This window comes from Mustela nigripes, chromosome 13 (genome assembly GCF_022355385.1).
Source record: "Mustela nigripes isolate SB6536 chromosome 13, MUSNIG.SB6536, whole genome shotgun sequence".
In the NCBI taxonomy this organism is placed as follows: Eukaryota; Metazoa; Chordata; class Mammalia; order Carnivora; family Mustelidae; genus Mustela; species Mustela nigripes.
The window spans coordinates 7,101,589-7,128,394 of record NC_081569.1 but is presented as its reverse complement, the minus strand read 5'-3'; the positions used below and the strand labels follow the sequence as shown (position 1 = coordinate 7,128,394).

Here is a 26,806-nt window from a genome sequence, read left to right as displayed (position 1 = left end):
GTGAGAAAGGAAGAGCTGCCGTACCTGCCTGCCAGGTCAGCCTTCCCTGAGCTCTTATACCCACAGTGCAAAAGAAAGGTTACGGCCCATTTCCCTCAATCTCTGACCTCTTGTGACAGGCCTGGTGATCTCAGAAGAAACACTGATTTGTAGAGTGGTTGCTCCTCTCCAGCATCCCTACTTCCTGCTCCTTCTGAGCCACGCTGTCCTCCTACTCTGACCCAATCGACAGAATCACAGACCAGTCTAACCAGAAGGGACCTTGAAAGCCACTTAATCCAGATCCTATTATGGAGGACAAAGTGATGCTTGTAAGATGTCCAGAGATAAATCAGATCACACCTGGCCAGAGCTAAAATGCCCAGATTTCTGAACCATTCCAGGACACTCCCCCAAACGGAAGTCGCCGGGGTCAGAACATACACGCGGAAGACCCTCGCCGGAAGCTCAAGCCTTGCTAAGCCAAGTGTGGCTGGCAGACCCTCGGGTTTGGCCTCACCTGGGAGCTTCTGAAAAATACAGACTCTCAGGCCCTACCTGGGACCTAGCACATCAGAATCTGTGTTATTTTTTTAATTTTTTAAAATTTTATTTATTTATTTGACAAACAGAGATCACAAGTAGAGAGAGAGGAAGGCAGAGAGAGGGGGAAACAGGCTCCCCGTGGAGCAGAGAGTCCGATGCGGGACTTGATTCCAGGACCCTGAGATCATGACCTGAGCCGAAGGCAGAGGCTTAACCCACTGAGCCACCCAGGTGCCCCTTTTTTAAAGATTTTTTTTTTCATTTTATTTATAGAATCTGCATTTTAACAAGATTCCCAAGTGTTGTACGTGCACAGTAAAGTTTTAGATGCTCTGGACTCCAGAACTCCGCCTCTGATCCACCCGGACAGTCAAGCCAGAAGGCGCCCCTCCCCGTCTGCGCCCACCCCATCCATCATCACTTTTCCCCAACCCACTCGAAAGCCTGGAAATGAATGGCAATAAAAACCAAAACAACAACAATGCTCCCATTTCTAGTCGGTGAATGCTTCTCCCCTCATCCACGGGGAGCCTTTGTAAGGCCCTTAAATCTCTCCACTAAGCAAACAGCACGAGCGACCGCGCACGGAGGAACAGGTGGCAGATGACTGGCGAGGGCCCCAGCGAGCAGCGAGCGGGCCGGGTCATTAAACACTGCAGGCGGACAGGTGTGGCGGCGAGCCCCCACCCCGAGGGGGGTGAAAACCGGGGGCTCAGCCAGCCACGGCGAGGAAGGAGTGCGCACGCAGGAGGGGGCAGCGGGACAGGAACAGAAGGACAGTACCCCAGCCCCACCATCCTCTCTTCGTCCTTCAGCCTGAAGCCAGCCCACGCCTGACACAAAGCAAGTCACTCATCCTTCCCGAAGGTTATGGAAGAAACAGGGACCTTAATTCTTGGGTCGCAAGTTCACAGTGAAAATAAAATGAGAACATGTAGAGAAAGAGCCAGGCACAGTGCCTGACCCACAGCTGGGGCCCAGAGCTTTCTCTGCGAGGTCTTCGATCCCTCCCATCTCTGAATGTCCCAGAAGGTTTGTGCTCTGTCGGAAGGAGGCTGGGGAGGGCCACTGAGACTCTGAGTTCGCTGCTCAGGAGAGCAACCCGGCCCACTGAGATTTTTTAAAGAGATCCCTGGGTGATTCCCAAATGGGACCAAGGCTGCCAATCACAGCCCCAGCGAGACCTGTGGATTACACACAGCTTCTCGGAATGCAGCAGAAGACAGGTATCTCTCCCCTCACTACCTTAATTGAGTGATGACTAACATGGCCAGGGACTAAGCAAATTGCTTTATACATATAATTTCACTTAATTCTCATCTACCCTGCATCATGAGGATTCCCCTCTCGTTTGACAGCGGGGGAAATGGAAGCTCAGAATAGTTGTTAGTAAGTCACTATAAGTGCCACAGCTCCCAAGGGGCAGCCCCGGGACTCGACCCCTGGCGCATCGGACTGGAAGCTGTAATCAGCACCGGGAGGCTAGGGAAGAAATCGTCACGGTGTGAACACGAGAAAAAGCCACACTCGTGGCCCAAGTCTGCACAGGCTGTGGGTAAAGGAAGAAACGCTGAGGGAGACAGGCGGCCACTTAAACACGGGGTGGTCTTCGGGAAAGGAGTTCCATCCTAGTGTCTCCCTGTGTGGGGCCCCTGCAGGAATGGGGGAGGGAAGCCATGCAGGGAAGAGCTGTTAGCTGGAAGAGAATATGCCCATCTCTGTCTTATTGGTGAATCAACAGGCATCGAAAGAAATATCCCAGATCACATGTCCTATCAGAGTAATCACAAAATTGGGGGTGCTGGGGATCCAGCACGGAGCTCCAGGTTCCTGCCTTTCGGGTGCAAAGCCCAAGGTGGTCAGAGGACATCCGTGCACCCCTGGCTTTAGGCAGACTGCTAGCATTCATCATGCTGTGTGAGCAAGCCCGACACGGCCAGTCTGCTGGGAAGGCAAGCACTCACCAAACCCTCCCTCCATAACTGGGCAAGGTGCTAGAGAAGGAAGGTACAAGGTGCTATAAGGACCAGTCACAGGGGCACTCCACCCCCTCCCCAGCTCTGGGTGGCCAGGGCAGGCCTCCTCGGGAGAGTGAAGATTGAGCTGAACAGAAAGGAAAAGGCGGAAACCCAGGAAGCTGTGCCGAGGGACCGTCCGAGGCAGGGGCGCTGTAGTCCTGGGGAGCACAGGACACGGGGGAAGAAGAGGAAAGGCTACTGAGGCAAGAGTGGAAATCCTGCAGCAAGGTGAGGCTGGGGTTCCAGCAGGAGCCCGAACACATTGTCAGGGGGGTCGGCTCTTCTCCCAAGAGCAGGGGGATGCCCGGAATTTCTGGAGCATGGAATGGGACACAAGCAACTTTCCACTGCACGGGGGGACTGCTACTTTGAATGTGGTGGGGAGACATGCAGAAAGCCCAAGGCCATGGGGGGCAGGGAAGACAGCTTCCAGAAGGACTGGGACTGTACCATTCATTGCAGGCCAGGGTGGCAGGGTGGGGACCGGCAGGGGAGAGACAGAATGAATGACCCTTAGATCTCCGGCTCACAGGGCAGGTCACAGACCCACAAATGATGGGAGCAGGAGGACACCCCAGAGCATGGTTTGGGGTACATGGGCTGAAGCTGCTGCTTCTCCCCTGGCTCAGCCATCTCTCTGAACCTGAGCCAAGCCCTCAGGTGGGATCTAGAAACGGGGTTTGTGCCAGAATGCACAATGCCGTTTCCCAAGTTACTGTGGACTTGCAGAGACAGAAGAAGAAGGAGCAGGAAGGTGTGGGGACAGGGATTCAAGGGCCAGGACCCGCCCCAAAAAGGGCCCCATAACCTGCAGCCGGGTGTCTACCTGAGGCGGGATAAACAGCTTATTAACTGATAAGAGGCAAGTACCCACTGTTCGCGTGGGGAGTTTGCCACTGGCTTGGGAGGAGGCAGGAGGCTGCTGGACGACGGAGGGAAGGAAAGATCCATCTACCCAGGCTTTCTGCAGCTTCCTAGGCTGGGACCCACCATGGCCGCCGGCAGCCCTGGAGCCGCTTCTTTTCGGACTGTGAAACGCGCAACACTGACTTAAGAGTGTGGGCGTCCGACAGACCCGACGACCCCACCAGGGCTGCTGGAATCCCAGCTTTCTCGTCTGTAGAAAATGGGATGATAATGTCAACCTCAGAGGACTGCTGACCGTCAGACTAACGACGACTGTATAATTAGCTGCCGTTTAGTTGAGCAGTTACTCCGCTCTGGGTACGGGATTCTAGGCTTGGTTTCTGTTTTATGTAAATGACCACGGCTTACTCAGTGAGTACGCCAAGCCGTCCAGATTTTCAGTAAGGAGCCCCGCACCCCAAGGCCGGCTAAGCTCTCAGGAAGCAATCAGTGCTCTCTGTGGGTACTGACCCACCCACACGGCTTGCTGGCAAAGCTATCGGCTGAACCACCAGCTTCAGAGCCTGCCCCGGGGGGACCGTGAGGCGGCTGAAACTGAAGCAGGCAGGGGTGGGGAGATGTGAGGAGAGAAGAAATGGCCCAGACAGCAGACACTGTCATTCCCACTCAGACTTGTCTCTGATGGGTGGGGTATCGGCCCATCTCCATGGGCTCCAAGCGGAGTGAACACTGGCCACCTAGAGCCTTGAGTGGTCATCAGAGGAGGGCCGTGAGGAAGTCTCCTGATGCCCGCAGGGTCTAGGGACCCCAAGATAGCTCAGGACCCCACTCCGCTAAGGCAAATGGGAAGTACAAATGGATCCTAGGAGTTGTACCCCCACCAGGGGCACAGCCGTGGTTATTCATCCCTAGCTTGGGAACATGGAGGGACATGGGGACACCTGATGCCCTGGTAACGGACTTTGAAATTATTCTTCCCCAAAGCCTGGAGAGAAAGAGGACTATCGGACTGTCACACTACAACCTTCCTCCTCCACTGTGCTGTCCGGCCAACTTGCCATCACTATGTGATCCGGGGCTAATCGGTTCAGTCTCTTCGATTGCCTTGTCAGGGTAAGACAGCTAATAGCTACTGTGTCGTGTTATTTTAAGTTTCTCTTATGTCTGAAAAGTGCCTGGCATATAAAAGGCATTTCATTGATGGTCACTATTTATAATATGACCTGCTTCTTCAAATATAAGGAGCCCTTGGAAAGCTCTCCCATCTTCTGATTAATTTTTTAAGGCACTATGTCCATCTCCATCTGAAACTACGGCCACATCCGGTCTGTTGCCCCTTTGTGTAAATAAAGTTTTATTGGAACAGAGCCAAGCCCATTCATTTACATGTTGCCTAGGACAGTTTTCCTGCTACGGCAGCAAAGCTGAGTGATTGCAACAGAAACCAGATGGCCAGCAAAGTCCAAAATATTTACTATCTGGGTTTTATGAAAAAGTTTGCCAATTTCTGATGACACACAAAATCTTCCAAATATTAATGAGCACCGTCATGGAGGGTGTTTGTTTTTGTTTTTATTTTGTTTTGTTTTAAGAAAACGGCTTCCTAGGGCCTACCACCAGAATACTGGATTTAGGAGCTGTGGCCCAGGAAACTGCATTAACATCAGTCCCCACCACCATCAATGATTCTGATGCGAGTGGCCTGAGAACCCCTTGGAAGGAGCGCTGGGTCTGTGCAGTCAGTAATCCTAAATGACACCAGGGCCCAGGTCGTCCCCTTGAAGGGGCAGATGGAGCCTCCATGGGGAGTGAGTTAGCACTCTGCGTCCAGTAAAGGAGTACAGCCTTCCGCCCCAGCAGCTTCCTGCCCTGTTTTAAGGTTCAGGGCAAACAACATGGAACACAAAACAAAATCACAGAGGATGAAATAAAAAAGCATCCGTAATCCCCAAAACCCAACAGGACCACTGTTTCCATTCTGATCTGTCAATAAGGTCCTGGTATTTTTCCTAAGTACAGATGTGAAAATATTTTCCCTTTATTTCAGGAAAAGAAACCAACGAGAATCTGCTTGTAGCCTTTATGCACTTGGAAAGACTCATTTTCTCGTGTCCAAAGATACTACTTTAAAGTATCATTTTTAAAATATGCAACTGGAAACACAGTGAATATATTCGTGTATCACGTGATCACACTGTACACCTTGAAACGTACACAGTGTTATATGTCAATTATGACTCAATAAAGCTGGGAAAAAGAGAAAGAGAATACAGTAGATCTCTGAGCTGATAGGAAACGTTCTCAAGGATAGTTTGTTGGCGAAAATAACCCAGCGCAGAGCAGTGTGCCTACAAGCTGGTGTCTGTGCACGGGCAGTGGGGAAACATCTGTCCTCGGACAGGCCTGACGGTCTCTAGAAGGATACGCAAGAACCGCAAATAGTGGTGACCCCCGGAGCAGAAAAGCAGGCCGAGACAGACACTTATCACTAAGCTGTCTTCTATGCTATTGGGCTTTCTTACTATTTGCAGGTTTATCCTTAAAGAAATAGTAAAAACCAGTGCGCCTGGGTGACTCTGTCTTTGGCTCAGGTCATGATCCCGGGGTCCAGGGATCGGGTCCCGCCCTGGGCTCCCTGAGAGAGGGGCCTGCTTCTCCTCTGCCTCTCACTTTCTCATGAAGAAAGAAGGTATTTTTTTAAAAAACTGTAAAAACGTACTTTAGAAAAATGTCCTTCCTAATGCCTACAATGAATCACGCCGTACGGATGGATCAGAATGTGCTTCCCTGGTCATTTATCATCAGATATTTAAACAATTCTGACTTTATCAAGTGGACTGTGTCAGTCGCAGCGGGATGAACAGCCGTACCCATAAATACGGGTAGCCATTTGTGACCATTACGTTCAGGGGAACGTCTCAGAAGGGGAGTTTCAGCAACAGGGGTTTCCTGTGATTGGAGCCTTGTACGGAACATGCCAAGGCGCTCTCCAGAAAGACCGCCCCAATCCACACACTCGGCAGCGGCAAATGTGTGCATCTGTTTCCCTTTCTCTTTTATGGCCCCTCATTACCACTCGGGCTTCTCCTGAGAAGTCCACGAGCCCACACACAGCCCCATCAGGCAGGCGTTTCCCCCACAGCAGTGCAAGCCCAGGCGGGACCAGGGCCTTTGGAGCCGCTGCCACAAGGAACGGCTAATAATAGCGCTCAGACCCTGCCTGCTTTTCCTAGAGGCCGAGCCAACGACGGGGTGCCCCTCAGCAGCCCCGCCACTGGTCCCAGGCCAATGCACAGAACGCCATGTATTTGGAGGGACTCGCTTTGAAAAGCAGTTCCTAGAACCATTCCGGCGTCCCGCTCAGGGCTGTGGGTCAGGCGGTGCTGGCAGCGGGACAGACGCTGGTATTCTTCTCCCCTGCCTGGAACAGGTCTGCATGGCCACCACCGCACAGAGGCCCCTTTGAATTCAGGGTTCCTGTCAGGTAGGCAGGCTTGGCATTTCTGGGACAAAGAAAGAAACAGAGAGAGAGAGAAAGGAAGGAAGGAAAGGAAAGGAAAGGGAGAAAGAAAAAAAATAAAACTGCTCCAGTCTTTGGTCAGCGTTTTGCAACTCTTCTTCCACAGTAAATCGGAAGGCAGGACAGGAATCCTGTGCAAACACAGACCCCTGGAACAGCAGGACTAAGAAGGCAATTCCAGCCTCTGAGCCCAGCACACAGCCTGGGCGGCCACCAGCTCAACCCATGGGGCCTCCTCCCCCTGATCCAGCCCAGAGCCCGCCAGTCCACACTTCTCCAGTCTCCCAGAGCACCCCCCACCTCCCCGCAAGCATCACCAGCCGTGGGAGGAAGAGCAAGCAGAACACAGAAGGTTCCAGAAGAGGACAGGAGCTCTGGGCTGGGACTGCCAACAGACTGCTGGCGTCTCAGGGGGCCCTGCCCCAGCTCTCTTCAAGGGGGATGTCACTGTTAATTGACCTCACACTTGTCACTGAGATCAACGGACAAGGCAAGTGCCTTGGCATGGAAGGAGGTGACAGTTCGGTGGGAGCCAAGGAAGCCAGGACAGAAACTGCTCTAGGAACTACGAGAAGCTTCTTTACCCAAAGAGGGTAGAACTAAAAGCCTTAGAAGTCCAGGCGTCCCTCACAGTCCCCGCCGGTTAGGTTCCAGACCATTGCAACAATGAGCAAATGGCAGTAAAGTGAGTCAAATGAATGTTTTGGTTCCCAGTGCAGACAGAAGCCATGTTTACACTACATCATCGTCTATTGAGCAAGCAACAGAATAACATCTAAGAAAACAATGTACATACCTAAATTTAAAAAAAAAAAAATACCTTATGGCTAAAAAAATGCTAACCATCATCTGAGTTTTCCATGAGTCATCGTCGCTGAGCCCAGATCACCAAAACACAGATAATAACACATATAATCACGATAAAGTTTGGAATATTCTGAGAATTACCAAAATGGGACACAGAGACAAAACGTGGGCAGATGCCTCTGGAAAAAAAAGGCACCGACAGATTTGTCTGACGTTACAGTTGGCGCCAACCTTCAATTTGCAGCAAACAGACGGTAAAATGAGGTGTGCCTGTCTCGGTTGTATTCCATGGTCCTGTGGTCACCTCATTACACCGGGCAGTAATGGGAGACTCCGAGGTGGACCAGTGTTGCCAAACAGGAAGAATGGAAAGCAGAGATGGGACCTAAGTCCCAGGCCACAGGTCTGAGATTCTCCGCATTAGCTGGGACCCTGGTAACTGGAAGTGTGGGCCACAGAGCAGGAGCCTCTAGAAGCTTCTTAGAAATGCTGACTCTTGGGATGCCTAGGTGGTTCGATGGGTTAAAAGCCTCTGCTTTTGGCTCAGATCATGATCTCAGGGTCCTGGGATTGAGCCCTGCATCAGGCTCTCTGCTCAGTGGGGAGCCTCTTTCTCCTTTTCTCTCTGCCTGCCTCTCTGCCTACTTGTGATCTCTGTCGGTCAAATAAATAAATAAAATCTTTAAAAAAAAAAAAAAAGAATGAAAAAGAAATGCTGACTCTCAGCCCTTTTCCAGACGGTTCAGTCAGAATCTGCATTTTTATGGGATCCCCAGCCTTGCCCAGGGTTTATCTGTACCTGAAAGCCTGAGAAGCACTGGCCATATTATCATCCCTCCTTTTCCTACAAGTCCCAGGCAACGGTTCTAGAACTTCAGTGAACCTTAGAATCCCTTAGAGAGATGGCTTGTCCCCCACTTCACCCCAGGTTTGACTCAGTGGGTGTGGGGGTAAATCCCCAGCATCTGCAGGTTCAATGAGCTCCCAAGGGGTCAGATGGGCTGGTCTGCAGACCACGCACAGACCTGGCAGCTAGGGGAACCTATGTGTGAGCATCGCGGATGGGGGGCACCACTGCTTTTCACCTTGACCACACCACTGAAGTCACCCAAGGACTCAAAAAAAAAAAAAAGGCAGGCCTGTGCCTGGCGGTTCACCTCCAGATTCTGCTTTAATGGGTCTGGGGTGCAGCCTGGGCCAAGGGCTTTATGTTGCTTCAATACATAATTAGAATGTGCAGCTACGATTGAAAACCACTGATCTCAGTGACCTCGTTGAAAACCTGGTTTTCCTACTTACCAGCCACTGACCTTGGGCAATTCACCCCAGTCTGAGCAGCTTTCTTGTCTTTACAATGGGAAGAATTGCTACCTGTGAAGACTATCGTAAGACCTATTAGACACCCAACACACAATGAATACGCAGTATGTGTTCCCTGCCTCCCGTTCTCTTTCCCGGCTATGATTAGAAGTGACAGATCAGCTAGTATTCTCGTCTTTACCCCAAATCCCAGCCTCGCTGGAAAAAGGAAGCTTAGTAACAGGTTTCCGTCCAGACCATTCAGGGAAGCATCAGATCCCAGTGCCTCTATTCAGGGAGCAAAGCTGGCCCCAAGGGACTGCACCCCAGCTCCGTGCTCAGGAGAGCCCCACGCGCTTGGGGCATTAAGCTCTACCATGGTTGTCTTGAAATTCGAATACTTTTTGAACACCTTGCACTGGGTCCCACCAATTAGGGAGCCACGTCTTGGGGTCGTGGTTGTGGGGAGCCAGAAACGCTGGTATGAGACTGCCAGCAAATAAAAGAGCAATAAAGGGCCTTGTGCCCGAGTGACCTGGCGAATCGCTCTCTACGCGAAACGTACTAGGGTATTGTGGAAGAGAGAGAAAGGGCGCGTCATGAACCCTCAGCGTGAAAGACCCAGGAAGAGTCCGACCCGAAGCCCTTCCTCCTTTCCTCCTGGAGCTTGGGGCTGGAGCAGGCAGCAGACCCACCTGGAGGCTGAGCCACAGCTGGGTGATCGCGTCTCCTGCAGTGCCCGTCTCCATCACCCCGTCCTGCCCAGCACCCACGATGGATGTGCAGCACGGACAGAGGGGTGAGAAGGAGCTGTGGCTAGGAATTTGCAGCGGCTGGCTGGTTTGTTAGTGTTTTTAATGGGGTGGCTTTTTTCCACTCGTCCGAATGCATGTTTCCCGATGAACCGCTGTTTTGCCCTCTTTGCTTTGTTGCCTGCAGTCTGGAGGGCTCCTCTTGTGGGCATCCCAGAGCCTCCCACAGTTCACGGGAGAACAGACTGCATGAACACGGGGTTCGGGCACTGCAGCCATGGGGAAGCTTCTCATTCGCTCTAGCCCACGGCCACGCTTCCTCTGGGCAACAGGAAGCAGGATGTTACAGGAGAAGATGCAGAGATGGTAAGAACATGCCATGAGGAGATGAGCGCTGCTGCTAGAGCGGCTTCTGCAATTTGACTTTTCAGGGGCAAACCACGTTGGGCAAGGAACACTGGGAGCAAGCCCAGGCTGGCAGGCCCCACCCCTCATGGTTTCCATCCTGGTTCCATGATCCAGGAGGATATCTGGATCAGCGAGGAAGTATGTCGCCAGAACTTTAGAGGGATAATAAAATACTAAGAGTTCGTGAATTTTTTGAGCATAAAAATTAGTACAGACTTGATTTTATTCCCAGTTTTAAAGATCTCTTTTGCTAACTCATATCCAGATATAGCTTCCTTACGTGAGAAGCTGCTGGGAGGGCCAGCACTTGTCCACCAGCCTGCTCACACCTACAGGAGTGTGTAAGGCATCTGACCATCAACAGTCACGTGTGTCATCCCGGGACAAAAGGTAGAGAACTTCTACCCTGCAGTATCAAAGAATGCTAACCCTGTGGGATCCTGCTCGAACAACTGGGATTAGTAAGAACCATATTTCGTTGCCAAAATCAAGTGAGTCAGAGAGGCAATCATTTTGGCTGTGGAGCCAAACACATTGGCCATCCTTGGCCCTACGGAATGGGACCCTGGGGCCCTCCAAAAACAGCCAGCTCACAGGTAACTGTAGAGGAGAAACGTTTTGTAGCAGACTCTATTTCCAGTGACTTTGTTTCAAATACAAGACTCTGCTCTGCAGAACATCTCGTTTCCTGGACTGCTGAGAGAGGAATGGAGGAGCAGCCTAGCCTGAAGATGACCAATGGTGACAGTGCGGGGGCTTCTAGAACCTTCCACCTCACACCTGCAAAGCCCCGACAAAGACAGGGCAGCAAAGGCATACTAGAAAAACACACACCGCCTTCCAGCCGTCTGCTCAGAGCTCTCTGGGCACCGCATTCTAGAATTCAGTCACCAAGTGAGGCGAGACTTCATCCACAGCCAGAAACTCGCAATAAAGTCCAAGCAGAGGAAGGGAAGCAGAAGGCTCCTGGCTTCAGTTCCTTCACGTCCTGCCTGTGGATTGGCCGCACACCCAGCCTATTTAACTAGGACTTGAGCAAATGCTGGTGCTGTTCGTGGGGGTAGGTGGGTCTGTCGAGGAGCCCAAAAGGAGAGAAAGGGCATGAAACGTTTGTTCGGAGACTACAAGGACGTAGGCTAATGATATAGGAAACAAACCCAAAAACTACTCTCATGGTTATGTTCAAAGAGCCACTGTCCACCAGGAGTCCCTCGCCAGGAACCCCTAGCAGAGGCCACTGCAAGGGTCAGAGGTACCTTCCTCCTTCAAATCACCTCAATTCAGAGGAGAGAATGGGAAAAGAAGAAAGAAAAACAAGCAAGAAGGAAGAATGAATGTATTTGAGGGAGTCAGGAAACCCAGCTGCTTCACGGCGTTTCACTTCTGCCTGGCGCAGCTCTTGGCTTCCGACTCCATTACCGAGAGATCAGGTAAGTCTGTTTCTCGGGGCAAAGGAGCTATCCTGGCAACGGCGTCTACCGTGCGCTCATCTGGGCGCCGCATCACCTCCCAGTCGCCTCAGAAGTCCGCTGTCTCCGCACCACCTTCCTTGCCTCCGTCCCCAGCAGCGTACTCACAGCGAGGGACGCCCCCTCTCTCTACCCCTACACCCCCACCCCCGCCAAGGAAGAAAGGATGCCTCATTAGAGGTTAGAACATCAAAACTTAGGAGTCCAGGATCCCTCCCAATCCCATCTCCATTCCAGCCAGAAGAAACCCTTCTTCTTCTTTTTTTTTTTTTTAAAGATTTTATTTATTTGTCAGAGAGAGCGAGCGAGAGCGAGCACAGGCAGACAGAGTGGCAGGCAGAGTCAGAGGGAGAAGCAGGCTCCCTGCGGAGCAAGGAGTCTGATGTGGGACTCGATCCCAGGACGCTGGGATCATGACCTGAGCCGAAGGCAGCTGCTTAACCAACTGAGCCACCCAGGCGTTCCCAGAAGAAACCTTTCTTGATCTGATGCTCCAAGGTTAGGAGGGAGCCCAGAAAGGATTCCTTCCCAAATCCAACCATTCCCCTTTACCAACAGGTTAACCAGAGGGAGAACAAGGCCATTCCGTATGAGCAGCCGCCCCCCGACATGTTTTGGCAGGAGCCAGCCCCTCCAAATCAAGACTCTGGCAGGATTCTACCATCCACTCAGACGACAGTTCTCATCTGTTTATGGAAAGAATGTTAATAACCCCCAATCATAATCCAATAGGCAACCACTTTACTTTAAGTACCTATTAACAGACGCTAATTCACAATGGAACAGTCCTGGAGTGCCTATCCACGGGCCCATCACAGGCACCGGCACGTGTCCGACCATTAGAAAAAAAAGCCAGCGAGGGCTGCCGAAGCGCTCAACGTACTACCAGAAGCCCTGGCGGTAGGTCTCGACCCCGTCCTCCACAGCCTTCCGGCTTCCGCTGCCCTGCAGTGCGGTCCCCGCCGTGCCCAGAAAGAAATGAAGGACATATCCTCAGCCAGGGAAGCAGCACCCACCCCTGCTCAGCTCCCCTCTTCCCCTCCTGCATCCCCACAAGCCAGGTGAGAGCCCCAGCTTGAGATAAGTAGATGAAGAAGCAGCACTGCTGAAAGCCCCTTTCAAGGCGGACAGCACCCAAGGACAAAGCATGAGAAGAACCAGCTTCATCTCTGGGCCCTCCCCGGCTCTCTGCACACAGCACGTCCCGGCGGAGCAGGGCCAGTGCTACCCTAGCCCACTGTGCTCTGGGACGTGTTACTGCACTTCTCTGGTCTGTTCCCTTCTCTGTACAATGAGGACACGTGCCTAAGAAGCCTGAGGTCTGCTTCAGCTCCAAGAAGCCATCCTTCTGTCTCTTCCGTGGGAGAAGAGGAAGCCAAGAAGCATGAAGCATGAACCATCACCACATCCCTGATCTGGAAATATGTACAGATACTGAGGTCGTCACAAGGTCAGAGGCCAAAGAACATACGCTCTTTTTACAGGCTGCGAAAACCCACGCGAAGGCTTCTTCCTCTATTAAATAACTACGGTAACGGTTATGAAAACTATGGGACATGTTTTATTATTTAAAGACACTCTTGCATCATTGACCTGGCTATTTTTATTTTTTAAAGATCGTATTTATTTATTTATTTGACAGAGATCACAAGTAGGCAGAGAGGCAGAGAGAGGGGGGGAAGCAGGCTCCCCACTGAGCAGAGAGCCCGATGTGGGACTCGATCCCAGGACCCTGGGATCATGACCTGAGCCAAAGGCAGAGGCTTAACCGACTGAGCGACCCAGGCGCCCAACCTGGCTACTTTTCTGAAGATGGCAGGTACACTGGGGCTGCTCACTGTGAGACAGCCAAGGTCAAGGCATAAGGCGGTTCGCTGGCCTTGGAAAGGAACTGAAGCTGTAAGTGGGGAGTCCAAACCTGGCCTCACCAGACCAAGAATCCAAAGCATGACGCCTCCTCTTCTCACCACAGCTTCTTCAGCAGGACACACAGCTGTCACAAAGCCCCAGCCAGATCCTTGCCATGGTCTTCCGATGGCCGACAGAAACATATCTTGTAAGGGAGAGCTTGGTGCAAACTCTGAACCACATCACGCCCAGGCCCAGGGCCCACAGGCACAACATCCTTAGCTGTCAAAAACACTGAACCGTCTGGGGCGCCTGGCTGCCTCCGTCGGTTTCAACGACGGTTTCATCATGCCTTTTGCTCAGGCCATGATAGAAGGGGCAGCGGGGGGAGGGGCGGGGGGGCGGGTCCTGGGATAGAACCCTGCATCTGGCTCCATGCTCAAGGGGAGCCTGCTTCTCCCTCTCCTTCTGCCTCTCTTCCATTCTCTCTTTCCCAAACAAATACACACAATCTTTAAAAATATAAAATAAAATAATAAAATACTGAAATGTCTCTCTGTATTTCTGTCCCTCCCAGTGGATGGCTCCTACCCTGCACACATTCCGGGCTCAACCCGCCTCATTGATCACTCCCCCCACCCAGCAATTCAAGAGATAGTGTCCCACACAGCCAGGAGCCTTCAGGTCCCAGCTCCTGCAGGCTTCTGTTCTGAAAGTCCGTTACCACAGGGAACCAAATGATCCCCCGCTGCTCTAAGTAAGACCCTGGGCTTCAGCCACAGCCCCAGGAAACCCTACGGCCCTGGCTCGGCGCCATTTCAAAACATTTGTGGATCCAAGAGACCTGCTCCCCTGCTAGTGTGACCGCTCCTAGGGCCACCTTGATCAATAAGACGGCAGGGGGACAGAAGGACAGAGGTGTTCAAGATGGTGCTTTTTCTATCTGTTTCTATAAGATCTCGTTAATATCTTCATCTCCCAAAAACTAAGTGTCTGGTAGAACGCCTGTGCACACCAACATGGGGAGACCTCTGACACCCGACAGGTAAATAAACAAGATGCAGAGGGAAACTAAGAGTGTGAACACGTGCGTCAGTTAAACACTCGAGTCGTGTATTGTGTAAATGTGCATGTACCCACATACACATATATGCACACGTATGTAGGCATCAATTTTCTCATAGACCGAACATACACTGTCCACACATATCGCACACTGCGCGCGACCACTCTTGGGGGAGCTGCGGGCTTTAATCACACTGGTTAAAACCGGTATGGCACAAGTTCTCTTGTCCAAATAAAATGTATTAATAAGATCAATATAAGAGATATATACACTAATGATTGTCGTCTAGAGGTCTAGGAAAGCAATCTGTGACCTGTAAAGAACAAACATATGTATACATATACACAGAAGTACAAAAAAATGGGGGCGCCTGGGGGGCTCGGTCAGTTAAGCATCTGCCTTTGGCTCAAGTCATGATCCTGGGGTCCTGGAATGGAGCTCCAAGCCCTTAGATGGGCTCCCTGCTCAGCGGGGTGTCTGCTTCGCCCTCTCCTTCTGCCCCTCCCCTCCACTTGTGCGCAATCCAAATAGATAAGTTTTTTTTTAATGTTTAAAAATGACCTGGTTACCAGACCTGGTCCCTAGCATTGCCGTGGGGTGGAGGGAGCCCACAGGGCGTGAGTCTGGCTGGGAGCCAAGCGGGGAGGGCAGGTGTGCAGAGACGACAGAGAAAGAGAGGAAGAGATCAAGGAGAGAGACATAAATAGTGACCTGAGGGACACACATGAAGCCCAGGCTGGTGGCTGTCTCTGGGAATGGGGGAGACAAAGCATTTTTTTGTTTTATCAGCAATGTTTCATCTCTTTACTCGAGGACTAAAACATCAGACTCAGACATAAAACCAAAATTGTAAGAGCTGCTTATGCTAAGCGATGTATTTGCCACACCAACCTTTGTGTTTTTGTCTTTCCCTTATTTCTCAGAAGGAAGCGAAGTGCATACCAGCAATCCCGCCTCGTGCACACCCTGCGTTCCGGGCCCTCGGGTGGGGACGCTGTATATTACGTATGCGGCCCCCCATCAACCCCACTCTCTGTCCCACGGCCCAGACCCCTCCCATTGCCAAAGTAGCCCTTACTGGCCTGTTACTGATTCACAAGCTGGGCTTTTTTTTTTTTTTTTTTATGATTATAAATGCACTCATCCATCTTAAGTTCAACGAGCATGTGTCAAACACCGTGCGAAGTTTCAGGCACACCGGACTGAGTGATCTGTGGTTTCTGCCAAGTCGATCCCGGCCTGGCAGGACAGACAGATGATGTATGTGCAAAGGAAGGACAAGGCACTGGGGTTAGTGCAGAATCCAGGCATCCTGACGAATCATGGCGTGTGACAGAGGTGGGCGTGCGCAAGTCCTGGGAGGGCAGCCCTTCGTAGGACAGTGAAAGGAGCCGGGCGAGGCTTACATGTGAAGAAAAGAAGGGGACAACTACAGCCGTGGGGCCTCCTTTTATATGCCAGGTCCACACACGTCTCAGAGCCAACCCACGGCGGCAGGGGAGGCTGCGAGGGGCGGCGTAACTTAGCTAAAAGCAAGGAGCAATTAAGTGGCACGGCAGAGCCTGACCCAGATCTGAACGTTCAAAGCTGAGAACGGGTGGATTCGGGGTTCACCGGAGTCAGAGTCGGGGGGCTCCTGGTACCCACACCTTCACTCTCTCCTGCACCGGGATGCCTCTTGCAACAAAGGATCGGGGTGGACACGGCCTGGGGCACGTGCTTACTCATCCTGGGCAGAGACAGGCAGCTTCAGCCTCAACAAGGTCAGCCTTAGACCCATCTCCACATCCGGCCTCCGAGTACAGCCTCCCTCCTTCCGGCTGCTGGGCTCCCCAGGAGGGGACACTTCCCTTCCACCTGGTGGGCCATGCTCTCCGGGGCCATCCAGGGCCAAGGAGGCAGCTCAGCTCTGGGAGAGGGGAGCAGGGGCTGGGAGAGGCTCTGAGCACAGCTGAGGGGAAGGCACCACCCTGGCTCCTGCCTAATCCATCCGACATGGGGACACACTGTTCCAGAAACCGGATGACAATTAATAGGAAAAATCTGCTCTCACAGCGCTGCCAAGCATGTCACAGGGTCTCAGCTGGTGGCGCTGCCTCCTCAGCGGGGAGCAGAAATGCCCCGTTCTCCCCTTTGGCCGACACCCTCATGTTTTCTCAGGTTGAAGGAGGGAACAGCTATGGTCAGAGGGTTCCTCCCGTGGTCCGAAAACTTTGCCCAAGCAATAAGGCCAGTCCTCAAAGCCACGGCCCCAGGGATTAGGCTAAGACTGAAGACTTGGGGCTCACCCAGCGGGGTTCATCTTCGAAGTCCGTGGAGCCCTATTTGGCTTCAGGGAATACTGGCAGATAAAACATCTCCCATCAAGGTGCCTCACGGTGGTCTGATCTTGTTTAAGTCGTGGGGCTTTGGGCCAAACTTCTATCGCCTCTCTAGAATTTGCCTGCACAAGTATTTCTCTTGGTCCAAATACTTCATAGGATTCACGAAAACCTGGCTTGCCTTGCTCTGACTTGTTCAGCTTAAGCAAGAACAGAAAGAGGGTATAGAGAGGTAGGTAGCCTCGGAGAAGCCAGGCAGCCTGCCCTCTTGTTTTCTGCCCTTCCACAGGGAGCTCTTGCTGAATGCCAGTGTTCTAAAGTTTTAGGGGAGTCACAGAATATTTTGAGACTATAACACAAGGAGTGGACTAGTTCCTTTCCAAACCATCCCCCAGCCCACCGCCACATACACCCAAATATTTGCATAAGTCCAGGGGACCACCGTCCCTGTGGATCTCATTCACATGCCCTCCTTCGGTCCCCGAGTCCCAAGGGCAGGACTCTCCCCACAGATCCCGGTTCATGTGCAGAAGCTGTAGAAACTCATCTTTCTGGATCCCATCCTCTCAACCCTGGGTTCCAGTTCAGCAACCTGACCGTTGGTTGAACCTTTCCTCATCCTTCCCTACCTACCTCCCATCGAACATTAGCCAAAAATGGAAACCCCAGTGGGGAGCAGGTCTTTAAATTCCAGTTTCTGTTTGAGAACCAGTACCCAGCCTCCCGGAAGCCATCTGGACAGATCCATCCCTGAGACCAGGCAGATGGGTGCTAATTCACCGTGTTAACCCCTTTGGTGCTACTCCCCCCACCCGAGCCCTGGTGGGAAGCCGCGTCCTGCAGCCTTCCCCAGTCAGAAGGGGGCTGAAGACTTGGGATTGTGGAAGCTGGCCAGCAATTTTAGCAATCGTGTTGCTCTTGGCATCTGCTCTGGGACCCTGTGTAGAGCTACGTGCTGAAATGCCATCATGTGGGCAATGTCCCAGCACCGGGGTCCACCACCTGACATCTAGCTCGCTAATACCTTCGCAGCACAACTCCAAGGGAGGGGGCAAGCAGGAGTGAAACCAAGCCATTCACACCAGGAGTCCTTTTTCTCAGCAACTCCCTTCAGAGACTACCCTCCTTCAACAAGCAGCCCTGCTCTATGCTGCTACCCGGTCTCAGGGCAAAGCCAGGCGGACCACAGTCTGGGCCCCGTGGACACCAACATTGCCTCTAAGCCATCACCACCAGTGATGGGACCCAGCAGTGAGGGGCAGACAGGATTCTCCACCAGGACGCCTTCAGCCCACCAGCAGAGGCCTTCTTGGGGAGCAAAGGGAGAATAAAACAGCCTCTTTTGATCAAAAGGAACACGATTCCACCCGCCCCTCCCCCCCACCAGGAGACCATTGCAAGGGAAAATCCCACCTTACCCTTCATTCCAAATTTGGACCGCCGACCATACTTGTTGATCATGATGAAGAGAACCACCAACAGGACGCAGGCAAAAGCAGCAAGTCCCACGGCGATGGACACCTGGGGGGGGGGGGGGCCGAGAGCGGGCAGGTAAGAACAGTCACCGAGAACCAGCGGGCCAGGGAAAGTCACACGTGCCCAAACGGACGTCCCAACCCGCACCACTGAGTCAGCTCCTCGGCAGAAGTAACTCATGAGACCTTGAGCACATTACAGGAGAAGTAATTCCCCAGCTGGATGAGAGAACGTCCCATGGCTCAGCCTCTCATCTGCGGGCCATCCGTCACAAGCAACGCAAGGGCAGGCCTAAAATGTCTCTGTCTACTGTTTGTTGTTTCCATTAGCAAAAAACCCTCTGCACCTTCACATGGATAATCTTTACAGAACACCTTCCAGAAGGTTCTGGAGATCTGGACTCTTTAAAAAAAAAAAAAAACAAACAAAACTAAAAAACACTTTTGCTCTCCTCCTCAGGGACATCTCTGGCTCTGAGAGTCAGGCAGGGGAGGGTCGGGGGAGGGACTGGAAAAACCCACCCAAGGGGTTGCTCTGAGCAATTCTGACTCTTGTGAAAGGTTTGTGTGGCTAGTATTGCCCTCGAATCAGGCCCAGCCAGGCTCCTAGCAGAGTGGGGGTTTTCAAACGGTTTTCTTCCGAACCCTAGGGCTTGGAGCGGATCCTCAAAGAGTTCCTCAAATAATGACTTATTCTCATCAAACAAGGAAGGTTTCAACCACCTGAAAGCAGGTCATTCAGAGCAGTTTTTTTCTGCTGCATATGCTGGGGTTCCAAGTAAGATAAAATTCCAGAAAGTTAGCTCCAAAAACGAAGTCAGTAAACACCAATCCCCTTGATCCGGGAGTGACTTACCCCAAAAGTGTCTTCCTCCGGTTTGTGGGTCACCGTGATGGGTGTGGGGCTCACGTCGTAGACTGAAAACCAACCAGACCAGGAGGGTGGTTAGCTTACCAGCCATAAGAGGCTCAGCCACAGTCCCCACCTGACTCCCAGGCCCCCCACAAGAGTTCCTGCTCTGGCTTTGCAGAGGTCCCTGGAGACCAGGTCAAGGGCAGGCTCCACCCTGGAGGAATAAAGGACCCTCACTGCCACCCACCTACCTCCATTCCACAGTAAAGAATGTCACCTGGGCATCCTAGGCCATGAACTACTAGGTACAGAGGAGTAGAAAAAAATAGTTTGGGATCCAGGCCAGGGTGCGGATTGGGCACATTTTGTTGGTGACAACAGATGGTGTTGACATTCGGCTACCCTCTGCCAGGGACCCTCCTTTCCCTGTCCCTGGCTCTCCCATGCCCTTCCTTTCTCCCTCTTTACTCCTCAGTGAGGCCAGGAGACCCACGGCCCCAGGAACAACTCACTGTCCACTCCCCTACCACGGAGTTCAAGACACAGTGGCCACCCGAGATAAGCAGCCAGTCCATCTACCCCGGAAACACCACCTTTCCCAGCAAGGCTGGGATAGGAAGCCAGTCTGTCCTCCGTCTCTGATCATCTCCTGGGCGGGAAACAGCCCCAATTCAGAAGTCTTTGGAGGGACATTCTGGGAGATGACAAGTCCTCTCAGATCAAGGACAAATGAAGGAATCACAGATAATCTGCACATCCATGCCCAGCAGTAAGGGGCGTCCTCAAAAGGACTGTCCACCACCTCAGGCCACACATAGGGCAGAAACGACAGGGCTGCTGCCCTTAGTCTCCCATAGGGAGAAAAAAAAAAGCCATAAATACAGATTTCCCCACCGTCCATGAGCAAAACACCAAATGGGGGGGGGGGGGTGTCTGGTCCTAGCCCCAGATTGCTTTTAAATTGAGCCTCAATAGTTCTACTTTAGGGGCGCCTGGGTGGCTCAGTCAGTTAAGAGTCCGACTCTTGATCTCAGCTCAGGTCCTGATCTCAGGATTGTGAGTTCAAGCCCCACGTTGGGCTCCACACTGAACATGGAGCCTACTTAAAAAACAAAATAATTCCACTTGAGGACGCACAAGCCTATCAGGAGACCTTGTAAATTACTCACAAGGTGAATCCCAGCCAGATTCTAGGCCCCTCAGAGCAGGTAAGAAACATGGGTTTAGGGGCCCCCCTTCTCTCCACAAGGACACATGAGATGATCACCAGGGTTCTACCTGGGCATGTGAAACCCCATGTCCTTCCTCACACCACCCCTTCTCATCCAGGCAGGGAGACCGACAACTTGCTCAGAGCTTAGGGAACTCTGTGGAGGAAACTGAGGCATGGAGACCAAGAGATGTGCAAATGGAACTACCCAAGAAGTATTTCTAATCTCCAGTTCCCCTTCACAGTTCCCTGAATGCTCTCAGCTGCCGTGGGTCTGGGGCTGGCCGCGGAACAGGAAAGAGGGCTACGTGGAATCCGTAATCACCGAAAGTACCAGAATAAAGCAGTTTCAAAGCAAAAGATAAAGCAGACTTACTGGAAACAAAGTTATCCGTGCTCTCTGCAAAAAAAGACAAAGAGATTATTAACAAGTGTCATAAAAACCAGAGCAGAAGTACTTTATCTTCCTCGTAGGTACGACCTCTCCCACTCACCACGAGTGCCCCTTTACTCCAGCAACTGAAAACTAAAATCCTTGACACACCACCCCTCCCCCAGGCCACACTACCCCTTCCTGGAGTGGTCTTCCAAGTAGAGAAGGAATGCGAGATAAAGCTCCTCGTTCCCAGGGAGGTGGTCCAGCCACCCTAGGGTCTACGAGATGGAAAATTCCATCTAGACACAATGTCTCACCCACAGTCCTCCCCCCTTCAGGTACCCAGAGCGCTGGGGATGTCGGTGGTAGCCCAAAGCCAAGAAGAGATGCTGCAGGGTGGGTTTCCCTGGACTTTGGTGAAAATGCCAGCTGTGATCCCAAGACAGAATTCCTCAAATTGATATAGACAGTTTATTCTAGCGGTCCCTGAGATGTTCCTGGGAATCCCTTTATGAACCTGCCCATCCCCCAGATGAAAATGTGCTATTGGATCTTCGCCTCTAGAAATGGCTCAGCGAACAGTGAAAGTGCATCATTATCAGACACTAATTATAAGCCGGGGCTGGACTCGGTGCTTTACGTAACGCATCAATCCATCCTTATAACCATCTGAGGAGGTGGAGAGCATTAGCCCTGCTCAACCGAAATAGAAACAGGCTTCTAGAGATTAAGAGATTAACTGAATCTCAATGAGGGATTATTAGACTGAGCTGGATTCGAATCCAAGCCTGGGCTCTTAGCCACTCCAGCAGAGATTCCCCAATTCTAGCGTGCAATGGAATCATCTAGAGGGTGACAGCACTACCGCTCTCCAGTAAGAAGAACGAGGGCTCCTCGGAGAAATGCGTAACTTCAGGCTTGGGGCAGAGAAAGTACAAGATGTGCCCGGAACACCGTGTGGTACTAGACAGTAGGAGTGTGCTCTGGATTAGCAGGAGCATGGGAAAGAGCACGGGAGCCTCCAGTGACCAAATGTGGGACAATTTAAGCAAAAAATGAAGACAGCCATGGATTGTTACAGGCTGAATTGTACCTGCCCCAAATTTGTAGAGTGGAGCCCTGATCTCCAGCACGTCTGCAGAGGACTGCATTGGGAGATGGGCTATTTTTTTTTTAAAGATTTTATTTATTTATTTGACAGACAGGATCACAAGCAGGCAGAGAGGCAGGCAGAGAGAGAGAGAGAGAGGAGGAGGAAGCAGGCTCCTTGCAGAGCAGAGAGCCGGATGTGGGGCTCAATCCTAGGACCCTGAGATCATGACCTGAGCCAAAGGCAGAGGCTTAACCCACTGAGCCACCCAGGCGCCCCGGGAGATGGGCTCTTTAAAGAGGTAATTCAGTTAAAAGAAACTGATTAGGGTGGACGCTAATCCAATATGGCCAGTGTCCTTGCAAGAGGAAGCGATCAGGACAAACTACAGAAGACCACGTGCAGACACGAAAAGAAGACGACCATCTGCGAGCCAGAGGCAGAGGCCTCAGAAGGAGCCAACCCTGCTGACACCCTGATCAGACTTCTCACTTCCAGGGCTGTGAGAAAAACACGTGTCTTGCTTAAGCTGCCGAGGCTGTGGTCCGCTCTTACGGCAGCCCCGGGAACCTGCACGGATTCTAAGTCATAGCACAAAATGAACATCCCCGAGTCCGTACCAATGTAAATAAGCAACTGAATGAACACACAGGGGAAGAAGAGACGCTCTTCCTCATAGTAACATTCCACCCAACACACATAGAAAGAATGATGGAAGGAAGAAAGTCACCACTGGCAAATACCACGGTTATAAACCACTTTGGGCAAGAACCATCAAGGAAGGCTAAGATTAATGTGTGAAAGCATGAGAAGACACAAGACGTTCACAAAGTTTCCAAACATTATACTCATTAGGTACAAAGGGAAAAAAAAAATCACCTTGAGGTGGAGAACCCTGGCAGATACCATGTCCACCCAGTGACAGAATTAAGTGATGTCACTAGAGGTGTGGACACCACGTGCCCCCCCCCCCCCACGGTGATGTCCTGAGCAAGTACAGCATCACTTCTGTGCTTTTCATGCCAAAATTGCATAACCAGCATTAACTGAGAGGCAGCAATTGACAAACCCAAAGTGGGGAGATGTCTACAATGTAACTAGTGAGTATCCTTCAAAAGGGTCCAGCTTGAGTGCCCGGGGGTGGAGGGGGGGAGCTCAGCTGGATGAGCGTCTGACTCTTGATTTCAGCTCAGGTTGTGATCTCAGGGTCTTGGGGTCAAGCCCCACATCGGGCTCCACATTCAGCGGGGAGTCTGCTTGGGATTCTCTCTCTCTCTCCCTTTGCCCCTCACCCCTGCTTTCATGACCTCCCTCTCTCTCTCTCTCAAATAAATCAATCTTAAAAGAAAAAAAAGAAAATATGTCTAGCTCATGAACGACAATGACAGACTGAGGGACTGTCCCAGACTGAAAGAAAATAAGGTGACAGAGCATCTAAGTATGGCGTATGGTCCTGAACTGGGTCCTAGAGAAGAAAGGACAGCAGTGGACGAGAGTCAGGTCCATAAACTCGATAACAGTGTTAGTGTTAATATCCTGCTTTTGCACATTGGACTGTGCTTAGGTAAGATGATACCCTTTGGGGAAGCTGGGTGAAAGGTATAAGGAAGTTCTTTGTACCATTTTATTACTTTTCAGGGGTAAGGTTTTTTTTAAGATCATTAATTTATTTGAGAGAGAGAGAGAGAGAGAGAGCAAAGGGAGAGAGGGAGCACAAGCATGGAGCAGGGGCAGAGGGAAAGCGAGAAGCAGGCTCCCGGCTGAGCCCAGGACCCGGGGGTCATGAACCAAGCCAACGGGCACCCCTAGGAGGTAAACCTTAAACTTGTTCAAAATGATGAGTTCAAAAAAAAAAATAAAACCTAAAATTTGTTTTCAATAAATAGGCATTATCAGGCCTCATCAGACCTGCTGACTCAGGATTTCTGAGTCAGGAGGTCTGGGGAAGGTCTTGGGAATTCACATTTCTACCCAAGTTTTCAGGGGCTGCTGATGTTGCCGATCCCTTTGAGAATTCCCTGCATTATGTTACACCTACTGTGGCCACGAGCCTACCGCACTCTGAAAAATAAGAACAAGCTGTTCGTTCATTCATTCGTTCATCCATCCGTCCATCAGTCCATCCGTCCATCCATCCATCCATCCATCCATCCCTTGGTCTTCAGGCTCTGCGCTAAGTCCTCACAGTCACCGTAATTATGCCTCTACTAAACTGGCAAATATTCTTCTCTAACCACATGTGGGGCAAGTGATGCTTTCTGTGAAGGAGTCTAGAGAAAGCCCTGCTTACAGTAGGTGCACAGTTAACGGCTGGCTTCTCTGCTGCCCATTTTGTGTCATCTGGGGAAGGCCAACAGAGCCTTCTCCAAATTCCTGAGCCCACCCTTCACGCCACCGCCCTCTTGTAAACTGCAGGTACCAAAGGCCTGATGGGTGGGGAGGATGGTGGGGAGGAAGCCCCGAGCATTGGCTTCAGAGCCTAGGGAAAGACAGGGTCAGATCAAAGACAGTGCCAGATCAATTCACAGTGAATGCTGATTTGTATATTTCTCATAAGGCTCCCGTTTATTCGAGAATATTCTCACATCGGGCAAATGTTTTGGCCGAGTCTATGAACCCTGTAATCTCCCAGCCAGTCCACATGCTTAGCTCCCTTGCTGGAGCCTGGGAACACGCATCCATCCAGGAAACACATGAACCCAGGAACAGGAAGACTTCTGGTCCCCTCTAACCAGTGGGGGAACTCAGAATTTTGCACTGGAAGAGGGTGGGACCCAGGAATGATCCTCACCTCCTACCCACCAGCAGCTGGGGAAGAAAACTGGAACCACGGGCCAAGGCGCTGTCTGAATAGGAACGGGGGTGGGCATGAATCCCCGCTACCCCAGTCCCAGACGGCACTTCTTCCAATCCCAACACTCATCAAAAGGGGCCTCGTGGGAAAAGCCAGCGGGGTCCACAGAAGGGAGAAGCAAGGCAGTAGCTTGTGTCCAGACAAAGAGGTGGACTGAGATGTGCTGTTGGGAGCAGATGCCCCGGGTTTAGGTGTGAGAAGGCAGTGGGGAGGCAGAGCCAAGGCCCGCGCTCACACCGCCCATGCCGCCCAGACGCCCCATCTCCCCTCCGCTGCACGCAGCTGCCGGTGGCTCAAACTGGGAAGAGAAATCCTTCCTTTCCCCCAACCTAGCAGCCTGGGATCACATTCTATCTCCACAAGTTCCTTAGGGCAAGGAAACCAGCCTTGACCGAGGTGGAGGGCACTGGGGCATTGATTTCTCCTTTGTTTGTACCCAGCGTCGTGAAGGAATTCTGCTTTCTGCTGTTATAAAAATCCCCATGAAAAACTGGACTTCTGGCCAAGTAAAAAATGAGAATGTAGGAGTTACGGCAGCTCACTTATTCCTAAATGTTTTGTCAAGTACTCTCAGGTATTTTTTGCACACACACACACACACACACACACACACACACACCCCTTGGCAACATGCCTTCTTCTATCACATCGTCATCTAAGGAACACTCTTGCCCGGCCTGCAACCTTCTAGCTATCACCTCCCACCCTGCCGTGACTTAGATTCTCCAGGTCCTCCCTTCCTGACACGTGAATCCCTGATCCCTGGTGGCTCCCCCACTCTTATGCCCAGATCCCCTCCGGCAGCCCCACTAAGTTCCTGGAACACCAAAGAGGATTTATCTCCACGGACCTCCCTAACCGATCCTTGCAAAAACCTCCTTCACCAAGGCTGGATGCCATGTTGAAGGTTTTAGCCCTTCTCTGGAAATGTAGGAGGAAGGAAATCCAACATTCCTACAGCATGTGTAATTTAAAAAAAAACAAACAACAACAACAACAACTTTTCCGGAACATTTTCATTTTAACGTCCTACTCTGAGAAAATCTTTACTGATGGAAGCCTCTGCATTTCCAGATGGCTCCGTTAAATATATTCATTCCAACCAAATCTCTCCCATGGGTCTCAGGACCATGGATAATCAGAAAAGGAGACCGTTACCTTCAGATCTGGTTCTGCCCCCAAAACAGATCCCCTGTCAGTCGCCCTTGGGTGTGCTTTTCAGAAAATAGAAACAAACAGTCCCTCTGTGTTTACTCTGTGCCAAGCACTGTCGTAAGCATTTCCGGTGGATGAATCCACTGTGCGTCAACCAACCTTCACCATGGCCTTTGAGGTAGAAGCAGGTGCTGAGGAATTTGCCTGAGATGAACTGATGAGCGATTTAGAGAGACTCTGAACCCTGGCCGGTTGAATGGCTCCCTGTCCCTATAGACGTCACTTCCCGGATCCTACCTGTTAGAACCGACAAGCTTGACCAGAGAACGCTGCTCCTAGAACGCCTATGTTCACTGCATCCCTCTGTCCCAAGGATCCTGGCAATAGCTGACTGCTGGTCCATCTTTCCTCTGTCTCAACACAGACAGAAACCCTCAGCATACTTCACTTGATCTTCATGGCAGCTGAGGGAGGAGCTTTTGTTCTTGCTCCCATTCCGCAGACAGAAAAGTAGAGGCAGAGTAGAGATCGCCTTTCACTGCATGCCAGTCGCATACCATGCGCCAACCCCATCCTGGGAGCTGAGGCCACCTGTCTGGTAGGGTCACAGACGGGATTTGCACCTCCATCTGCCTGATTTCAGAACCCTCGCCCTTAACCTCTCAGCTCTGCTTGCCTCGGAGCGAGAAAGGAGTCACTGTGATCAATACGATGTCGCCACACACTCAGAGCGGAAGACAAGAGCGGGACCCACAGACAGCCTTACTTACACCAGAGCTCGGCAGGGATGAGGTTTACTGCCCGCTCCTCCAGATAATTTACTCTCCTGAACATTTAGACGTTTTGTCGTTTGACACAACTGGCCCATCTTAACCCTGCCATGGCCTTTTCAT

General features: G+C 51.6%; 1 protein-coding gene across 3 annotated transcripts in view; it reads right to left on the bottom strand.

The window, feature by feature from the left end:
• Positions 1–26,806, bottom strand: part of NTRK3 (neurotrophic receptor tyrosine kinase 3) — a 364,802-nt gene that overhangs the window by 216,170 nt on the left and 121,826 nt on the right. For all 3 annotated transcript variants that reach the window (XM_059371609.1, XM_059371611.1, XM_059371612.1), the window contains exons 9-11: positions 20,815–20,838; positions 19,232–19,293; positions 18,319–18,421 (exon numbers count right to left, since the gene is read on the bottom strand). In XM_059371609.1, coding sequence (XP_059227592.1) covers positions 18,319–18,421; positions 19,232–19,293; positions 20,815–20,838 — 189 coding nt within the window. The remainder of the gene's footprint in view (positions 1–18,318; positions 18,422–19,231; positions 19,294–20,814; positions 20,839–26,806) is intronic.